The sequence below is a fragment of the Pteropus alecto genome, unplaced genomic scaffold (genome assembly GCF_000325575.1).
Source record: "Pteropus alecto unplaced genomic scaffold, ASM32557v1 scaffold106, whole genome shotgun sequence".
NCBI lineage: Eukaryota > Metazoa > Chordata > Mammalia > Chiroptera > Pteropodidae > Pteropus > Pteropus alecto.
This window is the reverse complement of record NW_006442103.1, coordinates 16591370-16616959: the sequence shown is the minus strand read 5'-3', so window position 1 is coordinate 16616959 and position 25590 is coordinate 16591370. Positions and strand designations below refer to the sequence as shown.

Genomic DNA, 25590 nt, shown 5'->3' with positions numbered 1-25590 from the left:
CGTACATCCTTGCATGAGTATTTCTGAAGGACGGATTTCTATACATTGAATGAGTAGATCAAAAATATATAAATATTTAAAATTTCGACCACCATCAATGGTCCGATAACCTCTAGAGGCATCCTATGTGTCAGGCGCTAAGCACTTTATCCTGATAAAATCATCACAATCTCCCCCAGCCACCCGGTGAGGCAGATATGTTCCTATCCCCATTTTGTAGATGCTCAAGGTCATATGAGTAATAGAGCATGGCTTCAACCCAGGCAGCCTGGAGCTAGAACCTGCGCCTTAACCATGGTTAATAACCAAACACGTTAAACTGATCGTACTTTACTGCTTGACTTTGCCATTTTTCTAACTTATTCTAAAGTTGAGTTCACAGTGTGAGCTGACAGAAGAGTCTGGACTGATACAAATGTTGAAACGTCCCTGGGGATTGTATCCGTCTACAGGTTGGATGATGAGAACGGAAGCCACGGGTGGCTGGAAGACGAAATTCCTTTCTTCTCGTAGTGATCGGGACAGACAAAGAGACTATCTTTTTTATTTTTTTTTTGGTCTGTGAACTATCTTCATGCCAGAAAAATAACTTAAAATTTTTTTCTATTTGTGTGTAGGAACCTTGTAAGAAATTCACACAGTGTCTCTAAGGTTCAGAACGCTAGAGATAGTCATGTTACTTCGTAGCGTCGTATGTGAGATTTTCCGGCATCCCAGCTTCACTCAGCCAAGGCTCCCTGCTCCTAGTCCAGGTTTTCAGTCACCCAGCGGAACTAACCGTGAGACCCACCTGCTTGAGTGTTGAATTCTGACTCTCTGGAAGGGATCAGAGGGAGCCGGAGAGTTTGCCAGGTGGGGAAATGGGTAGAAAAGAGCCTTCGATGCTGAGAGAAGTTTGTGTTCCATCCATGACAATTCTGATGTGAAACCTTCTTAGTGGGATGATTTTCTCGGTGAAATCCAAGCTGCACGTGCTTCCTGAGCCCCCGAGCTGTAAGGATTTATGCCCAGACATTGCCAAGTTAGTCCACCTAACCGTGGAAGGTGATATGCTCACCTGCTGTCTCAGGTGTCTTATCTCACACACCTTCATACTCTGCTGACCTTTGTGGCTGCGCAGTGCGATATCAGATGCCTGGAGCCAAAGAGGCCTCTGACCATGCATTAATAAATAGCTATTTCGGGGATTTTGTTACCTTAAAATGTCAATTATAAGCAAGTGAACTTACTTTTTATGTTTTTACAGTCGTGTGTGTGTGTGTGTGTGTGTGTGTGTGTGTGTGTGTGTGTGTGTTTCTCCTAGCAGGTTGGCAGCTCTGGAGAAGAACTGCGTAGCAGTTGGCTTAGAAAAGCAGTTTTTCAGTCTTGGCTGCACACAAACATCACCTGGGGAGCTTTTAAAAATCCTGATGCTCACGCCAAATCCCAAACTGATTAAGTCAGAATCTCTGAGGATGGGGCCCAGGCATCGGGACTTTTAAAAGCTCCCGGTGATCGCCGTGCAGCCAAGATCGAGAACTGTTGGCTTCGAAGGTATCTTCTCTTTTTCATTTATAGTGTTTTCATCTGGACCTCATTTTATGTAGTTGAAGCGAATTTTAAGAATAGACGTTAGTCCCCCCAAATCCCTTTCAAACTGGGGCGAGCCTCAGAATGACCTGGAAGGCTTGTTAAGGCACAGATTGCATACCTCTTCTCATTTCTTCTTCCAGGACAAGCCCGCCCTTCGGATTTCTGAGTCGTTAGGTCTGAGTGGGGACCCAGGAATTTGCCTTTCTAGGTTCCCTGTTCTGGCGATGCTGTTGGTACAGGGAGAGCCTCTGTCCTAATGCCTTCCTTCCACCTCTCTTCTGCTCTTTCTTTCCCAGCAGTGGCGATCAGGGCAGCTGCCTCCGAGGCAGTCCTCACCCCATCAGTGTGAGGGAGGCTGATGGATGCTCGAGGAAGCTTTAGCTAATCATACAAACTAACTTTAAACAAATGCGACCCTCTCTTCACACCAGATTGCTCCCCTCTTAGCCCTTGCTACTTCAGAATCAGAGCCACCACTGGGCAGGTTTCTGGCGGCCCAAATGGACCTCGGATTCCGCCTCCCCACAGAAACGATTTTATGAACGGTGTTCAGGTACAGCTGAGACAGTGCCATTAAAACCATTCTTCGGAAATGCCGTGGTCTCAATGAGCTTCTGTGGGCTGCCTTCCTGGACCCTAACCACCATTTAAAGAGCTGAGTTTCTGAGTTTCAGAAAACCAATTTTCAGACAAACTCCTAGAACAGACCTTGTTGAAGAACTACCTGTGACTGAAACATTTGGTTCACTTTGTTTAGTTATTTTGCCCTTTCCATTTGGAGCCAAAGTTGGGTGGGGAGGTGGGGAGGGACTGTCATTCATTCCACTAATATTTATTAGGTGCTCACAATGTACCTGGCACTGCTATGTACTGGGGACATAAAGATGAAAAAGACAGCCCCTGCCCTAGAGAAGGTCATGTTCTAGGTGGGAAAATATTTACTGAGCAAATAAGAAAATATTTACCGAGTTACCAATGTGATATGTGCAGTAATGAAGAACTGATGAAGGAAGGGTCTGTTCTGCCTGGAGAGAGAGACTGTGTGTGTGCGTGTGCGCGCGAGTGTGTGTGCACGCGTGTGTGTGCGCGTGCACGTGTTTGCTTAGGAGAAGAGACGCGTTGAAGAGCTTTAGAATCAGGAGAGATCGTTCGGCCTTGAAGACCATGGGGGGTTCCCCAGGCAGAGAAGGGGGTGAAGGGCGTCCAGGATGATGGAACAGTCAGAATGCAGGGGCTAATGAGCTATGCAAGAATGGCACGTCACTAGGTCAGCTCTTCTTGTAGGACAATGGAGGGCGACTGGAAAAGGCATTAAGTGCCACACGGAGTTTGAACCTTAACCCGGAAGAGGAAATAAGAAGAGTTACACATAGAACTGAGTCGATGTGTGTGGTATTTGCATTTTTATCTAAGACCTTCTTTTTTAAGAACTTTCTTCTCTTGTATGTTTCTCACTACCCCAAGGAAGACACGTTTTTGGTTTTTTTTTCGACAAAATGTTAATACTTTGAAAATGCCTTGAATCAAGTGGATTTCACACCTGGGCTCTGGGCAGCCCCTCCAAGGCTGGCTGGGGCAAGCCTGCCCGCTAGGCACCCTGCCCCCTCACTAGCTCTTCTGTTATCTATCCACCTACCAAGCTTTCTTCAGACTGTTCTATGTATTGGGCACTTCTAGTCAGAATATTATATTTTGGAAAAGGGTATGTAACTGAAAAGAAACCCAAACGTTTAACACTAGCATAATCTAATCCTCACACATTTAGTAATAGTCCAAGGACTTTGGTATGGGGAGCTGGCCAAAGAATAAGTGTTTTCAGACCATCGGCTGAAGATATGATGTCAGGCAGGCACTGATGTGGACATGGGACTAGTGACGATGGTTGGTGGCATGAGCCTTTAGTTGGCCATAAGAGGTAATGATAAAATCATATCTTCCCAGGATGATCTAACACTTGAAGATCAATGTTCAAATTTCCTTATGAGGAAAAACTCTTCTTAAGCATTTCAGATCATTCTTTATACTTTAAAATTTCGTTCCATTGCGTCTTGATCTCTTGCCTATATCTACTATTCCATTCAATATAAAAATAAATTATGCAGTAGCGTTTAAGATTTTTACATCAAGAATTTGACCCTTGCTAGAATCTGCGTTAGCAAGCAGTGTTATCATTAGGTATAAAAAGTATATCTCTATACATATCATGTTATAATTATTTCTGTCATCCTTAGATAATATACTAATTTAGTTTTAATCACTTTTCCAATAAAAACTAAAGGGACTTGCCAGTGTATTCTGTACTTACAGATGACCTTAGCATTTAAACATAGCTTAGCGGCGCTGGGGTACAAGTGCCAGAGAATGTCTCTGGCAGCACAGGGTCATCACAAGAAGGAAAATACATCTGCGGAAGCATTCTATCACCCGATGGAAGGACAGCACAGGGCACGTGGGGAAAAGAGATGCACAGCTCTGAAAATTTGGAAGTGTCTTAAATAAGTCTATAGAAATCTTTTAAAAGTCAAGTGTATCCCTGTTAAACTCTCACCAGCCTAACAATATGTTTTAAGTGCTTATCGTCGTCTGTGCCTTTAAGGAAACAGTCTAATGGGTTAGTCGCTCTGAACCCTCCTGTTTTAAAAATAATTTTTCCTGCAGTTTTAATTGTTGGTCTCCATGTTTCTTGTTTGAGAGTGATATAAGACCTGCTTTCTCTTACATTGAATTAATATTTACTGTATTGGTTCCCAGGTCTGAGCATCTGGTTTCATTTCTAAGTGGAAACGAACCCATTTTTCTTGGTGCTGAGTCAGTGTTTTCTCAGCAGGCCCCGGGATCTCTGTACTTTCTGGAAGAAAGAGCTGACTGTGGAAGAACAATGCTGAGCTGTGGCCAAAGAAAGCTTCAGAGAAGCACCTGGGTCCTCCTAGCCAAGGCGGAAGTGCTGTTTTTTTTTTTGGTTTTTTTTTTATGCTGGGTCTCCTCTGTTTTGGCTCTTAAATCAATAATCGGTAGTAGAGGCGTTTTTGAGAAAATGAAGATATATTCGAGGAGTGTAGCACTGAAATAGGCGGGTAACGTACGTGATAGAATTTAGAAACACTAACAGCCTTTCAGGAGCATCTTAGGCTGCATTTTTCGTTTATACATAATTAGAAGAATAAATAGACTTACAAAAGAGATTTTCGCCACAATTAGTTGTCAGTGGCGTTGATTACTGTTTTATCACCATCTGTGATAACATGTCATTCATGGAACTGATTGGACATATGGTTGTTCAGCCAAGTTGTTGGTTTACCTGTGACTGTAGTTAAAACAGGTGAATGAACAACCGCTGCAAATGGAACTTTGTATAAGAGTCTTGAAATCTTTTGTTGAAGTCCTGGGTTCCCACTGCCATGCCAAACTTGAAAGTGTTTCAAAGCTAGTAAGCAGTCTTCTTTTAATGTATTTTATTCACTGGAGATTAAAGACAGAAGCTCTTTAATTAAACACAAAAGATACCTTTTGCCATAATTAACAGCCTGGGATTTTTCAATCGCTTTTGGGTGCGGTACTGAAAATTAAGATAATTATGACTTTTGCATATTCTCTGTACCTGAAGACGGGAAGAGTTCTGGCTCCATCTGTCAGGTCGATAAATAATGTTCTCCCTTTGATTCGAACAGCCACCCTCTCTTCTGGAATATTTCGGATCCCAGGGCTGAAGCTGCCCATCGGTAATGCCGATTCTGTTACAAAATGAGCCAATGAATGTTCTGATTGGAAGTGGGGTTTATTAAGGAAATACACTCGAAATATAAACGAAGTCCTATTTTACAAAAATGCTCCTTTTTTTATCCTCTGCACACAGTGGCGGGACTGCAGGTTGACGCTGCAGGCTTCCCATGAGCGAATGCCTGTGGGCTAGTCTCGAAGCTGTTTTCTTTGTGGTTTGCCTCCTGTCCACTGGGAAGCCTGTATTCCTTTCGTTTTCATTTTTTTCCAACTCCAGTGCTTTTGAACACAGAACCCCCATCCTCCCACCACCCTAACTGCACATTCCAGCCCCGTGATTTCATCGTACCAGGCGTATCTCCCCTGCCATGCCGGCGGGCTGCCTGCTGACTCTTGCAAGGGGGGGAACAGACGGGAACATAAACTCACCACAGAAGAGCAGGATGCTTTCTGTATATTTTTAAGACCAGGAATCCAGTTCTCATTTAGAGGCTGTATTTTTTTTTTTTAATGGTTCCTCGAACACCAAACAAAACATTTCTTGTTGCTCTTAATTCTTGATCGCGTCATTCCCTCCACATGGACGGATAGAATCACAGAAACTGGAGAATGCAAAAGATGTGTTAGATCGTGTTCAGTCCGTTTCAGCTGCTCACAATTCTTTCTTCCCACAGTCTGTCCTCAACGGCTTCTCTCTCCTAGTTTTCTTAAGAATTAGCCTTTCCGTTTCTCCTGGGGAAACATTCTTTAGTTTAACCGTGGAGGGATTTATGTGGAAATGTTCATATTATTTCAACTCGTTATTCCTAGTCTTCATAACTCTTTATTTTAGCATAAACAGCCCCTCTTCATCCTAGCTCAAGTATTTCTGGATGGTATTTTTTTCTCTTTCATTTATTAAGTTCAGAGCTTGTTTTCCTGCTTTGCTTTCTCTTTTCATCAATCAGTCCCTAAAGCCCATTAATCATTTTTTTACCTCACTGAAAGCTCCTTTGCTTATTCCCGTATTAGGATCTCAGGGCTGGTTAAGGTCCCAAGTTACTGGACAAAGCCTCACTGATAGGTGCTTTTCTATGCTAACTTTTCTCTTGCCTCATGCTTTCTCTCTCTCTCTCTCTCTCTCTCTCTCTCTATCTCTCTCATGCACACACACCTTTCCTTCCCTCCCAGCCTCAGTCTTACTTACAAACTATTTTTTAAATAATGATTCTAAATTATGCTTTGGAGAGTTAGTAATTTGAAGGCTCTGTGTGTGTGTATAGTTTTAACTGGTAAGATTATATTTGTTCTCAGTTACTTAAAAATATTTTTTATATTCTCAGAGTCACGAATCTTTTAGGTCTCCTGAGTGCTTAGATCAAGTGCAATTCTGAACCATGGAACTATGATGTAACATTCTACTTTAAGGCTATCATCTCAGGAGCAGAGAGGAAAGTTAGTAGGTTTGGGGAAAATAGACCATATTTGTAGGATCTGATATTCTTGGGGAAAGAGAAAGGCAAAATTTAAGTAGCCCTGGAATTCACATATCTAAAGTAGATTAGCTCTTAGGAGTGAGCTATTGTTAGGTATAAAGATAAGGACTTTTTTAGGTCACTTTTTAAAATTTTCAGCTTTATTGAGGTATAATTGACAAAACTGTAAGATATTAAAAGTGAATATTGTGGTGATTTGATATACATTGTGAAAGGATTCCCTTCATCTAGTTAAATAACACATCCTCCATCTCACATATTTATCTTCTTTTTTTTTAATGAGAACATTTAAGTTCTAGTCACTTAGCAAATTTGAGTTATATAACCATGTTACCAACTCTGGTCACCAGGGTTTGCATTAAATATTCATATGCTACATGATTTCCTGGATCAGAGGACCCAATATTAGAAAGATGTCAGTTCTCCCCAAAGCAATCTATAAACTCAACATAATCCCAATCAAAAACCCCAACAACTTTTTTTTTTTCCTCTTGGAACTTGACAAGATGATTGTAAAATGTACTGAGACATGTAAGGGACCAAGGCTGAGTAAGATACTCTTGAAGAAGAAGAAGAAGGTAGAAAGATTTGTTCCACCAGATCCCAGGATGTATTTAAAAAGGAATCGTAGTACTGACGCAGTAGACAAATAGACCAGTGGACCAATGGGACAGAAGAGAATGACCAGATTCAGACCCAAACGTATAGAGATCCTTGATTTATGACAGAAGTCACATTCCAGAACAGTGAAGAAAGAATCTTTTCGATAAAAGATTGTGGTGCTGGAACATTAGAGATCTAGATGGGAAAAAGAGAAAAGAGCAAAGAAAGAAATTGGATGCCTACCTCACACCATATGCAAAAAACCCCAAATGGATACAGACTTAAGTGTGAAAGATAAAACTTTAAAGCATACACATACCCATGCGTATGCTTTCTATAAGTATATATGTGTGGGTGTATGTGTGTGTGTGTGCACATATATCTTCATGACCTCAGGGCATTGAAAGATGTCTTCTATAACATAAAAATCTGTAGTCAAAAATTACATATTTGGTAAAATAAGGCACATCTCTTTATCAAAAGATAACGTGAACAAAGATAGTCATGCAATGAGAGAATATATTGAACACACATGTAATCGACAAAATATTAGTATCCAGAACATATAAAAGTTTTTGCATCAATAAAAAGACAACCCATTCTGAGAAAAACTAACTTGAATAGCTCTCCACAAAGAGGAAATAAAAACGGCCAATAACCATAAGAATTCTCAACTTCTTTCATAATCAAAGTAATGCAATTAAACCTTAATAGAGTCTACTAGTATCCACTCAGATTAGCTAAAAAGAGAAGTGTCGGCAAAGTGTTGATGAGGGTGTGGAGCAACAGGAATTGATGGTAGAAACTGCAAATTGTTACATACTCAAAAGTAGTTTAGCGCACTGTAGTGCAGTTGAAGAGACATATGCATACTTGATGACTCAGCAAGTCTACTCTAGAGAAACTTGGCACGCAGTTATACGAAGATACATGTATTAGAGTGCTCTCTTTTGGCCTGTAACTTTTTTTTCTTTTGTAAATTTTCAAACCTACAGAAAAGTTACAGAATTGAGGCACTGACTGTAATAAAGTCTTAGTAGATGGCAGCTATGCAAAATGTGACAGCTCATGGAAAGAGCATGTGTGGGGTTTGACCAGTGATACCTGGCTTGAAATCCCAGCTCCATCACTTATTAGCCGTGTGACTATTATAGGCAACCTATTAATATCTGGGAGTTTCAGTTGTCTCATCTGCAAATTGGATAATAATATGCCTACCATATCGAGTATTATAAGGATTAAATTCATTAATGTATATAAAGCACTGAGCATAAAGGCCTGCAACATAATAGGTGTCTGGTGAATTATGGCTGCTATTATTAACATTTTTATTGCTAAAAATTACAATGGCGCATTTTATTTTTTTACAGCCTTTTAGTTACAGCACATTTACTATACATATATTTACTTTTGTTTTTTCACTATAGAACGCAAAATCGTTTGAGGGGAAAAATTGCATTTTTTCACTCTGTATTATATTTTTTTCATCTCATTTTCTATTATAAATTTAATATTAGAAAATATAAATGTGGGAAAAAATGACCATGACAAATTTTTTTTTATAATTTAAAAAATTATACAGAATTAAAGACTTTTTTGAAGTCATACAAAACTAAGTATGATTTATCAAAAGTAAAAGGAAAAGTTAAATAACTTTATCAAGAAGTAATATTAGACATAGAGTATAGGTTTCCAAATTTCTAGCCCAAGATCCTGCACACTTAATTATGTAATTAATTTCCCTTAAGATATACTGATATATCAGCAATTACTTTTAAAGAAAACCCATTTTAGTAAATGGTAGCCTTTACCCCTAATGCTTCATTGCCTTTACTGCAAAATGAATGAAATCACGTGAAAACCCTTGAGGCCCCTTTACTCTCCCATGAAATTTGATTCTCTGTCTGAAGTTTTCCTCACTGACTCCCAGATTCAGTCATCTTTTCCTCTTGGGAACACCTTCCTGTCCCCCACTATTTATCTTTCCAAACCGATCAAGGTCATGTTGCCACATAGTACTGTTATTTACCTTTTCATAAACGTTTTCCTCTCTCTCCAATTAGATCGCATTCTCTTGGGAATGCAGACTTTTTCTCATGAGCCTTTGTATTTGTAAGTTTTTGAACTCAACCCTCCCCCTCCATTGTAAATATCAGTTTCTGTTTCTAATAGCACCTAACATCATACTTTGCACAGAGAAGGCATAAAATAAATGCATAAAGATGACAACTGTCAGATTACAGTTTAAAAAAATAGGACTCGCCATTACAGCTATGGTAACTTGGATTCATGGATTCTGCCTCGAAAGCAAATACGTTTATTTTCCTGTGTTCCAGAAAGACGCCGTGAAGCGAATATTCTCTGGCATTCAGCCTACGGGGATCCCCCACCTTGGGAATTACCTGGGAGCCATTGAGAGCTGGGTGAGACTGCAGGACGAGCATGACTCCGTGCTGTACAGCATTGCCGACCTGCACTCCGTCACTGTCCCCCAGGACCCAGCCGTCCTGCGGCAGAGCATCTTGGACATGACTGCTGCTCTTCTTGCTTGTGGCATAAACCCCGAGAAGAGCATCCTTTTCCAACAATCTCAGGTCAGTGTCTTAGATTAGAACGAAGAAAACTTTTATTTTCAGATTATTTAAAGAAAAGTTCGAATGGCTTATATAGCTCCTGTTTGTGATTTAAAAAAAAAAAAAAATGATTCAAGGATGATTTCATCAGATGCGACTGTTTCATTTTGATGTTTTTCTCTGTATTCATATCATTAAGTATTATTTTAATGCGGTAGTATTTTTCAACTTTTCCTCCACTGTACTTAGTAAATTTGTAGTGCTTCATATATCAAAAAGTTGTGTCTCATTAGTACTTCTGGCCCTGGAATTGTCTCCTATACTGGATTGCATCCAGACTGATGACTTCCTGCTGTTGCCTGATCTCCTGGGGATCAAGGACAGAGTTTGGTTTTACCAAACTCCAACGTTGCTTTATTGAGTATTGTGATTGGAAGGCCTATTGGATAAGTCCCACTGTTCATTCTTTGTATAATAGCTTTTGAGAAGATTTGAGAGAACTAGCTAGGAAGTTGGAAGGCAGCATCCAGTGTTTTGAGTCCAAGCCAGGAAAGGCTTCAGAACAAAGCCAAAATATCTGACTCATATCTTCACTGCGGATGAATCAGCTTACGCTTGGACAGGCAGATAGCCTGGACTAGAGACAAGGCCCTTAAGAGACTCCCTAGCAAAGAAGATGAAAACGTTAATTGGATAACGCCCCCATTATATATCTTCTTTAACCTGTAACAAAGCCCCAGCCAAGGAATGGTATGTTATACATATTTTGGCACATGTTAACATATATACATGTGTGGTGTGTGTTACCCATGTGTATATCTCCTTCCTTGATCATAAACATTGATAGTTATTATTTTTGTGTGTTTTTTTATCACCCATGAACTTAATATTCATGCAACCATTTTAAAAAATATATAATAAACGAAAAGAGTTATCTTCACAAAACAAATGCAGTTATCAACAAGTCAAACTTGTTGCCAGCTTGAAGGTCATTTGATAACATATTAGAATCTAATCATTACAATGACCATAAAGGAAATTTACGTCAATTTCCTTCCTTATAGTGGGTCAAGAAGCCTTTACTTACACACAAGACTTCTCCAATTCAATCTTGGACAGATCTAATTGTTGTAAAGTACTTCTTATAGTGAGCGAACACCTGCCTCCCTATAATTTCCATCCATCAATTGAGCTTCTGCTCTTCAAATACTTGCAGATGCTTATTTTGCACCATTGTTACCCTACGGGGCCTTCTCTCATAGCTCTTACTTTCTTCAAACTAGTTGTCCCCAGATCTCTCACTTTTTTGGTTGTCCCACCTCAGAAGCACTCTCACCTTCTCTCTGAAAGGAATGCGCCTCTCAGATGTCATGAGACAAGGATTATTCCACCCGCTCACATCCGTCTCCAACATCGTAATGCCAGTCACCGTTAGAGTTTTCGAGTCGCCTGATGCATTTTCCAGCACACATCATCTTCACGCCATCCAGGCTGTTTTTGATACAAGCTCCCTTTTGATCCTTACGTGATACCATTTCTAAAAATTGTATTCCCGGTACCTATTTCCATACTTCTTGTAGATGAAAATGCCTCATCTCCCCAAAGTAAGCCCTGGCCAGATTGCTTTTTTAAGTGACTTTTAAAATTAAAGACTTATTTACAACCACATCCAGCCCTTGCACATTGAGCTCATACCCCCAGGAATGATTACCGTATTAAAATATTTTTCCTCCTTCGTAAAGGACTTTTGGCAGTGGCCTCCATCAGCATCTAATATTTGCAGTAATCGAGGTTATCTTCTTCCACATGGTACTTTGTCATTCAAAACAGCAACTGAAGGAGGAACCCACCATACGGGAGCTTTGTGAGAACTCCTTCTTGAATGAGGGATAATAAAATTCACCTTCCCTTTGATTTTTTAGGGTATGTAACGAGCTCATTGGTTCCCTAAGTGGTTGTGGGTCTAGGTCAGAGAGTGGAAGTAACCAGTGCTGCCTCTTTCCTCAGTGGCCTTTGTGCACCTCTAAACTATCTCACTGTTCTACCCCTCCCGTCCCTGCCTTCAGCTCCCTTAGGCGAATTTTGATCATTTACCGAGAAGCACTCATCAGCCCACATTCAACGAATTGTCCCCAGGTGTCTGTCTGACACCAAGACATGCTTGGTCCGGGCCATTCATTTCTTTACCTGGGGCAACCAACCTTATTCCAACTCAGTGGCCGGACTGGGTATCTTACCAGGTCTTCTTTGCTTTTTAAACTATTTCATAAAGAATATATGTAGAAGAATAGAGAGCATAGCATACTGTACCCCTTTCACTTACTAACATTTTATGATTTGATCTCATCGATGTCGTTTTCTTCACTGAAGTATTTTAAAGCAGATACCACACATCATAGCATTTCATTCCCTAAATATTCCAGTATGCCTCTCCAGAAACTAAAGGAAATTTTCTTATATAACCACAATACTGTCAGCACACCTGACAAAGCTAGCGATAATTCTATATTATCATCTAATACCCAGTCCATATTGGAATTATGCTAATTCTCCCAAAATGTCTTTTAAAGTTGGCTTGTTTGAATGATCCAGTCAAGGTCCACACATTACATTTGCTCGTGGATCTTAAGTCTCCTTTTTTTATGCCTTTTGATTTATCGAGCAAGTTTTATTGATCAGTAAATTGATTTGATTTATTCGTCACATAAAAAAAATTCTTCTGCACGTAAAAGAAATTAAGACTTTGATTTTTTTATGCTCCCCCTTTTTTTCATGCCTCCAATATGTTTATCGTTTTTTTTTTTTAATTTGCTCTAAAATTAGCTCTTTTGAGCATAAAAATGAGCCTTAATTTTTTGTTGCTTTCTCTTTGCACTAATCTGTCATCTGATATTTAGTGGCTATAAACTACCATCCCACATAGTCGCTAATGTCCCTGACACAGTTATTATTTTAAACACTCGGCTCCTTATTCACAGTGTTCTAACAGGCGAAAGAATCATGGTGTTCGTATTTTATATCTTGCAATACCAAAACCAATAATTAACAACAGTTTTTATCCCTCTGTGGAGCCTCGAACAGTTGGGGATTGAAAATACTCACTGCATTTTTAGATCTAGAAAAAATACTGAAAGTTATGTCTATTAGAAAACTAATCTTTTTAAATGTGTAAGATTTACCAAGCCTTTTCAAGCATCTGACTTCCCTTTTAATTCTCAAAACAGTGTGTGAGTTAGGCATTACTGTTCTTTCACAGGTTAATCAATTAAGGTATGAAGAGATTAAGTAAATTAGAAAATGAACTTAAAACCATTCTCTGAGAGGCGCCTGGTGCTTAGTCAATGTTTAACAAATACATCTTCTTAACTGGCTACCTGAGGTCATGCAGCTTGTAAGTGCTGAATCCAGGACTCTTTTTGTTTTTTTATTTTCTGCCTAAGGCACCACTTTGGGAAGATGCACTCGTGCGAGAGAACCATACTCTGCTCCGACCATAGCTTTGTCTCAGGAGCTGACAGAGGGCCAGCAGAGAGCCAGAGCTGACCTCCAGGCCCTGGTTACTTCTTGCCTCGACCATTACATCACCCTTGCGGTCCTGCGTCAGTTTCAAAAATTGATAGCCCCTTCCCCCCATGGTAGCCATCTTTCTACGTAAAATACGTCGACGCCTCTTTCTTTCTCTCAGGGTGAAAATCTAAACTTGGTGCGCAGAAAGCCCATGCACCGGGCCAGTGTTTTTTCCACTCCGTCACCTTTTATCACTGAGGTTGTGTATGTGTGTGTGTGTGTCTGTGTATGCACATGTGCATGTTTGTGTGTGTGTGTGTGTGTGTGTCTGTGCACGCACATGTGCATGCGTGCTCAGACGATCTAATTAACTTTTACCAATAACTCTTTAATGCAGAAATTGAGTATTTTTTTTCTGGTTTCATTTTTAGAAAATTTGGTAAGTCACTTCTTAACTTATAAAACAGATAACTTAGAGATCGGTTTACATTTTAACGAGGTTTCTGTTGGTTCCTTTACGTTGGAAATTTCCCAGTGCATTTAATTAATCATTAAATATGTAGCAGAGAGGATGGGCATTTAGAAAACAAATTATACTTCACTATTGGGAGCCAAAGCCAGTTAAAATTACTTAGACCTGCCTCCCCCCACCCCCATAATTATTTACAAGTAAAATTAAGAATTTTTGAAATCGTGAATTAGAGGCAACAAATTTTTTACTTTGAATAATGTGTTCTTTTCATGTATATCCATTGTGTTAAGCAAAATTTTTACAGCTACATAGAAAACGAGGTTCCCCAGGTACTGTTGCTACGCGTCAGAGTAAGTGCCAGTAACCGTCTGAAGTAGGGTAAGAAGTAGCTTTGTTACGATGCCCATCTTACCAATAATTTTCATCTCCAGTTCTTTGCATTCTTTCTCAGCAGTCTGACTGGAACAATTTAGGCTTATTGAAGATTTTTCTCATTATTTTCTTTTTCTTTCTCTCCCACTGGCCTCTAGTCAGGGTGCTTCCCTAAAATATGTTTGCCATGTGTGGGGAATTTTACAGAGCCTCCCCTCTGAAAGGTGTGTGTGCATGTGTGTGTGAGAGAGAGAGGGAGCACGTGTGTGTGTGAGAGAGAGAGAGAGGAAAAGACTGCCTGTGTGTGTGTATTGGCAGGGGTTTTTCATCCCAGCGCCAGAGTCAGTGGACTTTTATTTCCAGTAAGCTCGAATGCAGACCCAACCTGATTCCCACAGCTGTCTCTGAGGTGCGTGTCTCAGCATCTTTAGTCGTTACCTTCCTTGCGATCGAATCGCCCTGCGGATGGGAAATAAAAGCTGGGGTCTGTAGCTTTAGGCACGGCTTCCTGCCAAGGCTGGGAGAAAAGGGCAGTTTTGATCATCAGACATCGTGTTCCAGAGGGTCCCAAACGTCCAGCGAAGAGTCAAGAGGGAGGAGAATGGAATCTGCAGCTTTGGAACGTGGCCTCGCTCTCTAATGAGAGTCATGTTTTGTTTCCCAGGAAACTAAAATTAATAATAATAATGAAGGAAAGGGGGCTACGAGGGAATCAGTTTCTGAATGAATGCCCAAGGAACTGATGACATGACTCTTGGCTCGCCGAATACAAACAAAAGTTATACCTGACTCCTTGTCCCTCATCTCAGAGGTGTGACACCAAGGCCTAAACTGCGACAGAGTCTCTTATGTTTTCATTTCTCCCAGTAATTTTGGAAGCCTATCTGAGTACAAATTTATATTTATTGAACTCTCAAAGTCGTTAGCCTACCAACGACAGGTGCACATTCAACTCATAATCGAAAGGAAGGAAGCAACCGTCTGACAGATGAATGGACTTGAGGAATCTATTCGTAAAGCTGGCATCGCCTCCCAAGCAAAGGGTCTAAATGGCCGATGGCATAAATAAGATAGAGAAGTTAGGAAGATTATTACATAACCTAACTTCTCACGTTACTTCCCTCTCTAAAGATTTCCAGATAGTTCCACTTCCTTTTTCGAGATCTGTTCTCCTGTGTGACTTGACGGGCAAGTTGCAGTGGTTGCACTGGCTCCATCTGGGACCTGGCTTGGGTCATCTCTTATATTTTCAAGATTTATCTTTTACTCTCAGGGGAATAGTGGAAAGAGTACAGGCTTTGAAGCCAGAAATGATTGGCCTGAATCTCACCGTGATCCCTTCTTGTGACACTGGGCAAGTTACTCAAGCTCTCTGAAACCCTTCGTTTAGGTCTATAATGGAGATATTTAAATAATACGATGTATGACACCTGGCAGATGTTAACTCTCTCTCATCCCACCCAGCTACACACACACTACTGCCACCCCGGCACCTTGATTCATCCGAGGGTGGAGTAGAACTGGAAGATGGTAGTCAAATTAATGACGGCGCCTCTCTTTATACTCGATAATAAAATATTTTCGGAAGAGTTTGTTGCCGAAGGTTTTTTGTGAACTTTTAAGAAGTATCTCAAACATTCAGAAAAGTATTGTGGTTTTATTTGCATTTCCCTAGTGACAACTGATGCCGAGCATCTTTCTCTATGCTCGTTGGCCATTTCTACAGCCTCATTAGAGTAATATCTATTCAAGTCCTTTGCCTGTTTTTTAATCAGGTTGTTTTGTTTTGTTTTGTTTTGAGTTGCGGGCGTTTTTGTTTTCTCCCATCTCGTGGGTTGTCTTGGCACTTCATTACTTGTGTCCTTCGATGAACAAAAGGTTTTATATTTTAATGTCGTCCCCCAAAACCTTCATGGTTTTGTTGGACCTAAACTCCTGGGTCTATCAGATATACCCACATAGAAATTTAAGGAAATGCAAATACTGAAGAGAGAGATTTTCTTGTCACGTGACTGGCACTGCATCCTATAGAAGCATCTGTTCCTGCCTCCGCCCCCCAGCGTTGGGCTTGTTTATGTGACTTGCTTTAGCCGATGGAAGGTGAGTGGGCATGATGTTCGCCATGCCCGAGCGGAATCTCCACTAGCTGTTCCATGTTTCTTCTAATCCTCTTGCTTTTTTCCCTTCTGACTTGAGAATGGTGTCTTCCAGAGAGAGGGTACTCCTTCAGTTAGGGTCCCGGAATGAGAAGGTGTATAAAGCAGTGTTACAACCAGCCTACAACAACCGATACGTAATGTGAAAGAGAAAGAAACCATTACTGTAAGACATTTATATTGAGGGTTATTTATTACCTGACCCACCCTAGAAAAAGCTGACTAATATAATGCTAGAGATAAAATAATACGTATGTCCACATATATACACGATAAGCAACAGAATTTAGATGGGCGTGACTTTAAGTCAGGGGCAGACAGAGAGAAGCTATGTATGTAGCTGTGGAAGTATGAGACTAAGAAACAGTGTAGGAAAATCCAAATGTGTACAGAGGGATGTTCATCGGGGAACATAAATACTGACAGGCGGCAGACCGGCTGAAGAGAGTGAGTGAGAGCTTATCATTGATAACAGAGCTCTTTTAGTTGAAGTCAGATCCCCAAACAAGGTTTCTGTTAAGGGGATTTGCCATGAGCATGATAAGAGTCTAATAAAAATAACTCAGCGTGAAATTGCTAGTTTCCGAGAAGAAAGGATAATTGGAAATTTGTGAGTCTGAACAGTCTTCCAGGTGTCCGAACTAAAACTTAATAGGACCTAGTTCCTGGGAAGATAACATTTACGGGAAATAGTAAAATCATAAGGGGCACTGAGGGTATTTTAGATATTTGATCTAGTATTTACTGAACCAGCTGATTGCTTGAACGGGTTTGATTGATACCTGGCAGCTATACCTTTTGGAATCATGCTATTCAGTATTCTTTTTGTTAATTGAATATTTTTGAAAAGTTTTTTAAATACAGAGACTAATATAACAAACATTCATATTCCCAACACCAAGGATGAATGTTGTGAACGTTTTGTCAGATTTGCAGGACTTCCTTATATTAAAAAATAATTATAAAGTTGAAGCCCCCTTTAACCCTGTGCTTGCTGAGTCCCTTTGCCCTCCACCTCCGAGTCCCTATTTTCGATCCCCCAATCTGTCTAACCAAAATATTAGATTTGCTGTGTATCCATCTAGCCAATTTTTCATACCTGTTTTCATGTATAATTCTTGAACAATATATAACATCTTTATTATATGTTTAATATCAACCTATAATTACATAAATGGTGCCATATCGTAGTACCTTTCTGCAATTTTCTTTTTTTCACTCAGCGGTCTATTTTTTGTGATCTTCACAGATAAGGTTTATACATATAAATCTAGCTCATTTCTTCTATTTATACATATAAATCTAGCTCATTTCTTCTATTCGTTGTATAGTACGCCATTCTCTAAATATGCTACATTTGTTTTAGACATTGCCCCATTCGTAAACCTTTAATTTCATTCATGCATTTATTTAACAAATATGTATTGAGCACTTGCTGTGTCCTAGGTACTGTGCTAGGTATTCATGTTTACATCAGTGAAGAAAACAGACGAAAATCTTCACTGCCATAGTATTTACTCTGTTGCGGTAACACAGAAGAAGTAATAATTGTAATAAATAAGTCAGACGTGAAGTATCTTAGAAGGTGATCAGTTATACAGGAAAAAATTAAGGGGAATTGGAAGTGGTGTTGAGGGGAACGGATTGCTACTTTAAACTGTGGGGACAAGCCCCTCAATAAGATAATATTTGAGCAAAGACTTAAGTGAGGGAGTTAGTCAGGTGAGAAGCTAGGCGAGAGAATTCCTATCAGAGAGAGGAGCCAGAACAAAGCCCCTAGCGTGGGAGCGTGCCAGCTGCGTTCAGGGAACACAAGGAGGCCAGCATGGCCGGATGAGACGGAGCAGAGGGAGAGGAGGAGCAGGATTTGAATCGCAGATGTAGTAGGGTTGAACGGGAGGTCATGCCTAGTGTGTGGGCCATTGTAAGGACTTTGGCTGGTACTCTGAGGACACAAGAAGTGCAGGATTTTGAGCACAGAAGTGACATGATATATATTTTAAAGGGACACTTAGGCTGCTGCGTCAAGAACAGACTGTACGGGAGCTGGGGTGGAGGCGGGGAGACCAGCAGGAAGTTGTTATAGGAATCCAGGGGAGTGCGGATGGGGCCTTGGACCAGAGTGCCATCGGCAGAAGCGGTGAAAAGTGATAAGATTCTGAATACATTTCGAAGGTAGAAGCGACAGGGTTTGCAGATGGATTAGTCACGGGGTGCGAAAGCCAACGAGGGGTGACGAATGACTCTAAGGTTTTTGCCTAAGTAATTGCAAGGATGAAGTTGCCACCAACGGGGGTGACAGCCGTGGAGAGAGCAGGTTTGGGATGGACAGTCAGGAGTCTGGTTTTGGATGTGTTGAGCTGAAGATGTCTGTTAGATAGCCACCTAAAAATGCTGATGGATAGCGGGATGTATGAGTCTGGGGTTCAATGGAGGAAAGCAGAGACCTTGTCAAGATAACAAAATCCGGACTACTCAAACTGGTTATCTTTATTGCCACTGAATAATTCGTTGGTGATGCCTCAAAGGACAGTTGTGATGAGCTCCACATGTGTAGTTTCTTTAAATAGCTTTAATGAGACATAATTCACGTATCATAGAATCCACTCATTTAAAGTATACAGTGCAATGACGCTTCGCATAGTCACAGAAATGAAATTCAGTACCCATCAGCAATCGCTCCGGTGCCCCTCCACCCTCTCCCTGGCAACCTTTGTCTCGTCTAGGTTTGTCGCTTCTGAACGTTTGATACAGACGGAATCATACAGCAAGTGTTCTTCCGTGATTGGCTTCTTTCGGTTAGCATAACATCTTTGAAGTTGGTCCATGTTGTAATATTTATCAGTATTTCATTTGCTTTTATTTTTGAATGATATTCCATTGTATGGATACACCACGTTTTGTTCATTCATTCATTAGTTAGCGGACATTTGGGTGGTTTCCACTTTTTAGCTATTATGAAAAACACTACTATGAACATTTGTGTAAAGTTTTTATGTGGATATGTAATTTCAGTTATCTGAGTATTCACCAAAGAGTGGAATTACTGCATCATATAGTAACTCTATATTTAATATTTCGTGAACTGTTAAACTATTTTGAAAGTGGCTATATCGTTTTGTATGAGAATTCCACCACCAATCCATAAGGACTCCAAATTCTCTGTTTCTTTCCCCAAACTTGTTGTCTGTCTTTATTTTAACTATCTTAGTGAGTGTGAAGTGGTATTTCAGTGTGGTTTTGACTTGCATTTTCCTAATGGCTAGTGATGTCGAGCATCTTTTCTGTGCTTATTGGTCATTTACAAATCTTCTTTGGAGAAATATCTTTTCAAATCCTTCGCCCATTTTTAATTGAATTATCTGTCTTTTGATGGTTTAGTTGTCAGAGTTCTTTATATATTCTGGATACAGACTCCTTATCAGATATATGATTTGCAATATCTTCTCTCATTTTGTGAATTATCTTTCACTTTATTGATGATATCCTTTGAAACACAAAATATTTTTAATTTTGACTAAGATTAATCTTCTTCGTCATTGTTTTGCTTGTGGCTTTGGTGTCATATTTACAAACCATTGCTTAACCCAGTGTCAAGGGGATTTATTTACTCCTGTTTTTTTTCTAAGCATTTTAAGTTTTGACAGTTACATTTAGGTCTTTGATCCATTATGAGTTAACTTTCATGTATGCTGTGAGATAGGGTTCCAACACCATTCTTATGATTATAGATATAAACATAGATATGTAGATATTTCTCAGTTGTCCCAGTATCATATGTTGAAAATGCTATTCTTCCCTTCATTGAATCGTCTTGGCACCCTTGTTGAAAATCGATGGTCCGTAAATGTATGGATATCTCTGGACTTGAAATCCTGTTCCATTGATCTATATATTCTATCTTTATACCAGTACTACATTGTCTAGATTACTGTAGTATAACATTGATCGATTTTTTTGTCTCTCAATCTTTATTTTTGTTTCCTTGCTGTTTTCACCGATTGATTTTTGGATATTAAACCAAGCTTGCATTTCTGGAGTAAATCCCACTTGATCATTTGCTGGTATTTTGTTGAGGAGTCTTGTATCTATATTCATTCACAGAGGGTATTGGTCAGTAGTTTTCCTTCACTGTGATGTCCGTGCCTGGTTTTGGTATCAAGATAATACAGGCTTCCTGGAATAAATAGGGAAGCGTACCCCCTTATGTTCTGGAAGAGACTGTGCAGAATTGGTATTAATCGTTTAAATATTTGTTAGAATTCACTCCGGAAATATGGCCACACCTAGGGTTCATTTGTGTTGTTGCTGTTTGTTTGTTTGTTTAGTGACTTTTCTGCAGCGATTCTGTAAAGTCTCTGTTCTTTGTCATATCTGGCCACTGCGGTCTCCTCTGAGTTAGCCTAGTGCTCAGGTACTGATTGAACAGAAATTGCCTTGATCCTACACTTTCAACCCTTGGCTGGGGGGCTTACACTGGACCTCAAGGTGAGCTGGAGGTGAGTAAGGGGGTCTTCCCAGGTATTTCCTAGGCGTGTCTAGAGTCCCACGCATGCATGTGGCCTTCTGGATGCCTAGGAAGATGTCAGGTCTTTCCAAAGCACCCTATGGACACATCGTTTCACAGCTTTTCCCTTTACGTTTTCTGGCCAGCTTCTCGTTTTATCCTGCTGGTGTCAGCACCTCAGGCAGCTGCAATGTTAAGTCTTTGCTGCCGATTATTTCAGAAAAATGCCGTAGGGGTAAGGCTTTTCCCCCTGAATGAGCTCGCAGTCAGGTCAAATAACAGTAAGCCTGCATATGGGGCTTTTCCACGGAGCTGTCAGATAGATCAAGTAGTGACAATTCTCTGGAGGTGGGTCTTTCTGAGGGGCTCCAAACCCAGCCCTCCCTTCCAATGGCCGCTAGGCTGCTGGTTTCCATGACTACCACAGGCTGATGGGAATAAGGAGAGTTAAAATGCCACAAAGCTCTCTGTTTTCACTGAGATTCGGATGTTTTTCTTAACTATTCTATTGCCCGCCTTTAGTTAATTTCCCGGAGTTCTGTAAAAGTTGACTTTGACAAGTTTTGCTAGTGTTCTCAATGCTTTTATGAAGGAGCAGATTTTCAGAGGTGGTTATTCTGCTATTCCAGAAGTCCCTCCATCTTGTTTTAGCACCAAAAAAGGTGCTAAAACATTTTAGCACCAAAAAAGGTGCTAAAACATTTTATCTCATTCAAAGCCTAAATCTAGTAGTTAGATTTACTAGCCTTTTACCTATTTTTACAAACTGAACACATCCATGTAACTCATAGCCAGGATGCTTTTCATGCCCTTTCCAGTCACTAACTATCCCTCCCCCTAAGATAACGTATTTTTAAACTTAATATAATTTGAATTATTTAGAACGTTTTCTTTTGTATGACTTCTTGCACTCAACATTGCGTTTACGAGATCGACTCATTAAATGAAATTGTTCACTCATCCTCATCGCTCCAGTATTCCATTGAACAAATATACCACAGGTTATCCATTCCGTGTAGGTGGACATTTGGATTGCTTACATTTTGGGGCTCTTACATTATATTCTCGCACAGATATTTTTGTGAACATATATACACCGTCCTGTTAGATATATACCTAGAAATGGACTGCCTCAGTCAGATGTTATATGAATGTCGAGTGTCAGTGGATATGGTCAGTTTTCAAAGCTGGTGTATTACCAGTTTACATCCCAGAACAGTGTATAAGAGTTCTGTTTACTCAATTTCCTTGCCATATTTGGTATTATTCGGCTTTTTCACTTTAAGTGTTCTGATGCGTAGGTAGTGGTATACGCGTTACGACTTTAATTTGCATGTAATGCATTTGGCCAATTTTCATAGGGTTATCCGCTTTCTCCTTATCAGTTTGCAGGAGTTCTTTGCACATTCTGTATACCAGTTATTCTATACAGTTCTGCAAATATCTCCTCCCACTCTGTGACTCGCCTTTCCCTCTTTAAATGGTGGTGTTTGATAAAGAGAAGTTATCGATTTTAATGTAGTTTAATATATCCAGATTTTTTGCTTTCTGTTTGGTACTTATGGGATCCTGTTAAAAATCCTTACTGACCAAAGAAAATTAAAGATGCAATCAACTAGGCATCTTTTTTCCGCAAAACTTTTTAAAGACCTATTATTTAGGCAGAACATTTTAGTCTGCCTAGGGTTTCACCAACAGTGTAATTGACAAATGATTGCCCTCTTTAATTCACAAAAACACCCCAAAACATCAAGCCTTATATAACTCTATTCAGGATCTATTGTTCTTTCCTATCAAACCCAGCAATTGCATTGAGGATATTTCTTACCCCATTTGTTTCTGATCATCCCGTCTTCTATTTTCAGAGATGACAGAGCCCGTTCGATGTGCGGTCTTCCAACTTTCTGCTCTCCGCTCCTATCCCACAAGACACAACCTCATCTATATGTATTTCCCCTCCTGTTTCAGCGGAAGATGTTTCGTAGAGAGTAGACCTATCCTACCTTAAAAAACAAAACAAAATTTTTATTCTCTAACCCCTACTAGTTATCGCCATCTCCGGCTCTACGTATCACATACGTACACATGTGATAAAATTGCACAGAACTAAATATACCCACACAGGGAGCGCTTGTAAAACTGGGGACATCTAAACGGTGTGGCTGGAGTGTGTCAAATTCATTTTCCTGGTTGGTGGTGCCAACGGGGAAAACTGGGTGAAGGGCGTACTGATCTCTCTATATTATTTCTTACCACTATATGGGAATGTATAGTTATCTCAAAATAAAAAAGTTAAGATAAAAGTCTTCCTAAAAATAATCCATAGTAATAACTCCCATTTATCGAGTGCTCACTGTGTGCTAGATACTCTTCTAAGCGCTCTCTGGTGGATCCCCTTGTTAATCTCATTTTACAGATGACAAAACTGAGGTGCAGAGAGGCTGAGTCACGTGCCCAGGGTCACTCAGTTCATATGCCGCAGAACTAGCATCCAGTTCCAGGCAGCCTCGCTCCAAAGATAGAGCGAGCTCTTAACCACTTGGCTGTTCTTGCACCTCTGTCTTCATCTCCTGACCCCTAGTCACACCTCAACCCGCCCCTCTCTAAGGCAGCTTCCATCCCGGGCACAGCCCAGAAGCTGCTTTTGCCTGGGTTACCAACAAATCCATTGCTAAACCTAACGGGTTCTTTTCGGTTCTAACCATTCTTTCTGCAGCCTTTGCTATTAATTCAGGCATTCTTCGAGTATTTATTGAGCGCCTACAGCGTACCAGACGCTTGTTTGACAGCAATGAACGAGACAGGCAAAACTGCTGTAACCGCCAAATTTGCATGTCTTTACTGTCACAGTTAGGGGGGGCAGAAATCTGCGGTCACTGCTGGCCGGTTTGTGGATGGTCAGCAGACCACCTTACTGTTCTGTGCTTTTGTCTTTCTGTGGCTAAAGCGGATCGTATTGTTATTTTGTTTGTGATTACACAACATAACTCAGAATACACTATATTTAAAGACCATTTTCACTTTCCTCCAGAGAGAAATCCAGGCCTGTCCAAGCCGTTGTCACGAATACGAGTGACGTAAGAGAACCAACTCCTGAAGTTGATTCCCCGCCTTATATAATTATTAATGGTAAATTGTGAAAAATAACTGCCTCTGACCTTTCACCTACTTTTTCTGTATAAGAATAATTTGGATTAATTTTCATGCCTCCTTATTCAGAAACGCCAGGAAGATCTCTGCAGAATATTAAAATCAGTCGCATTCCATATGTCCAAATAAAAAGCTACTCCAAGGAAAATACTTGATTTCATGGAGACCCGATGCTAGTTTTTCGCATGTCACCAAAGCTAAGCACGTGAGCCGGAGTTGCAGAAAAGGGATCACCTTGACTTTGGTCGTTTTCTGCCTTATCATTCATTCCCTTCCCCAGTTCAGTAAAGAAGAAACAAAGAAATCCTCTCCTACTTGTTAATGCCAAAAACCAGCTCTTGTTTTATTAGTTCTAATGGGAATGTGTTTCGCTTAATGATGAGAAGCAATAATCCTCTTACTTACTGTTTTCCTCCGACAGCTGTTTGTTTACGGCAGCAGTTAGCAATTTGCATGGACAATGCTGTCAAAGCCACTGCCCCCAGTGAAACCCAAATGCCTCTCGGAAGAAAGATGACAGATTCAGCCCAGCGGCTTGCAAAACTTTAAAAGTGATTCCTTGTCAAACACGTGAAAAACAACTCTTCCCTCTCCATGACTTGAGATAAAAAACGAGAAACTATCTTAGGCCAGATGGCGGTTCTTTGCTCATAAAACCGGCCGGGGCTGGTTCAGCCCCGTTCCTTTACGTTACTTTGTAAAACCCACAAAGAACACATTTGGGGCCACTTTTCAGAGTTGGCAACAGTCTCTGCTTTTTAAGGAAATCATATGGACACAAATAAAGCCACAGTGGATGAAGGGCTGGGATTCCCCTGGGCCCCGGAACAAGATGATGCATAGACCTTAAATTCCAGCTCATGGTTAGAACCTGGCCCAGGGCCCGAGAATCATCGCAGTTGTTGCCAGGTTTGGTGACTTGATTAAATCTGGTTGAGACAAAAACAGATAGGGAAAAAGTCATATTTTCTAGCTGACTAGATCTCTTTCAAAAAAAGGGGGGCGGGGAGAAGGAGGAGGAAAAAGAAAAGGAGTCGAGGCAGGGAGGAGGGATAACTATAAAAACTATAAAAACACCCTTGGGGGTGACAGGATGGTTCCTGAACTTCCAATGATTCTAGGTCTAAAGAATTCAGTCTTTAAGTTCAGTACCTTTCTCTACCGTTAACATGTCAGGTGTTATAGCTGCTTCCGTATATTTAGACATTATTTAGACTGGATTGGAACTTGTGTGTGTGTGTGCGTGTGTGTGTGTGTGTGTGTAATAACCTTGCCTTTTTAAAGATGGAATAGATGTTTCCTGAACTTCCAATGATTCTAGGTCTAAAGAATTCAGTCTTTAAGTTCAGTACCTTTCTCTACCGTTAACATGTCAGGTGTTATAGCTGCTTCCGTATATTTAGACATTATTTAGACTGGATTGGAACTTGTGTGTGTGTGTGCGTGTGTGTGTGTGTGTGTGTAATAACCTTGGCTTTTTAAAGAT

General features: G+C 40.3%; 1 protein-coding gene and 1 long non-coding RNA gene across 7 annotated transcripts in view; one reads left to right on the top strand and one right to left on the bottom strand.

The window, feature by feature from the left end:
- WARS2 (tryptophanyl tRNA synthetase 2, mitochondrial) overlaps positions 1 to 25590 on the top strand; it is a 75677-nt gene that overhangs the window by 32270 nt on the left and 17817 nt on the right. For all 6 annotated transcript variants that reach the window (XM_025052203.1, XM_025052204.1, XM_025052205.1 and 3 more), the window contains one exon: positions 9704 to 9961. In XM_025052203.1, the coding sequence (XP_024907971.1) occupies positions 9704 to 9961 (258 nt within the window). The remainder of the gene's footprint in view (positions 1 to 9703; positions 9962 to 25590) is intronic.
- On the bottom strand, positions 5010 to 8316 carry LOC112486144. The gene is made up of 2 exons (XR_003048648.1): positions 5719 to 8316; positions 5010 to 5303 (listed from the first exon to the last, which is right to left on the bottom strand). It is a non-coding gene; the product is annotated as an uncharacterized LOC112486144 (long non-coding RNA).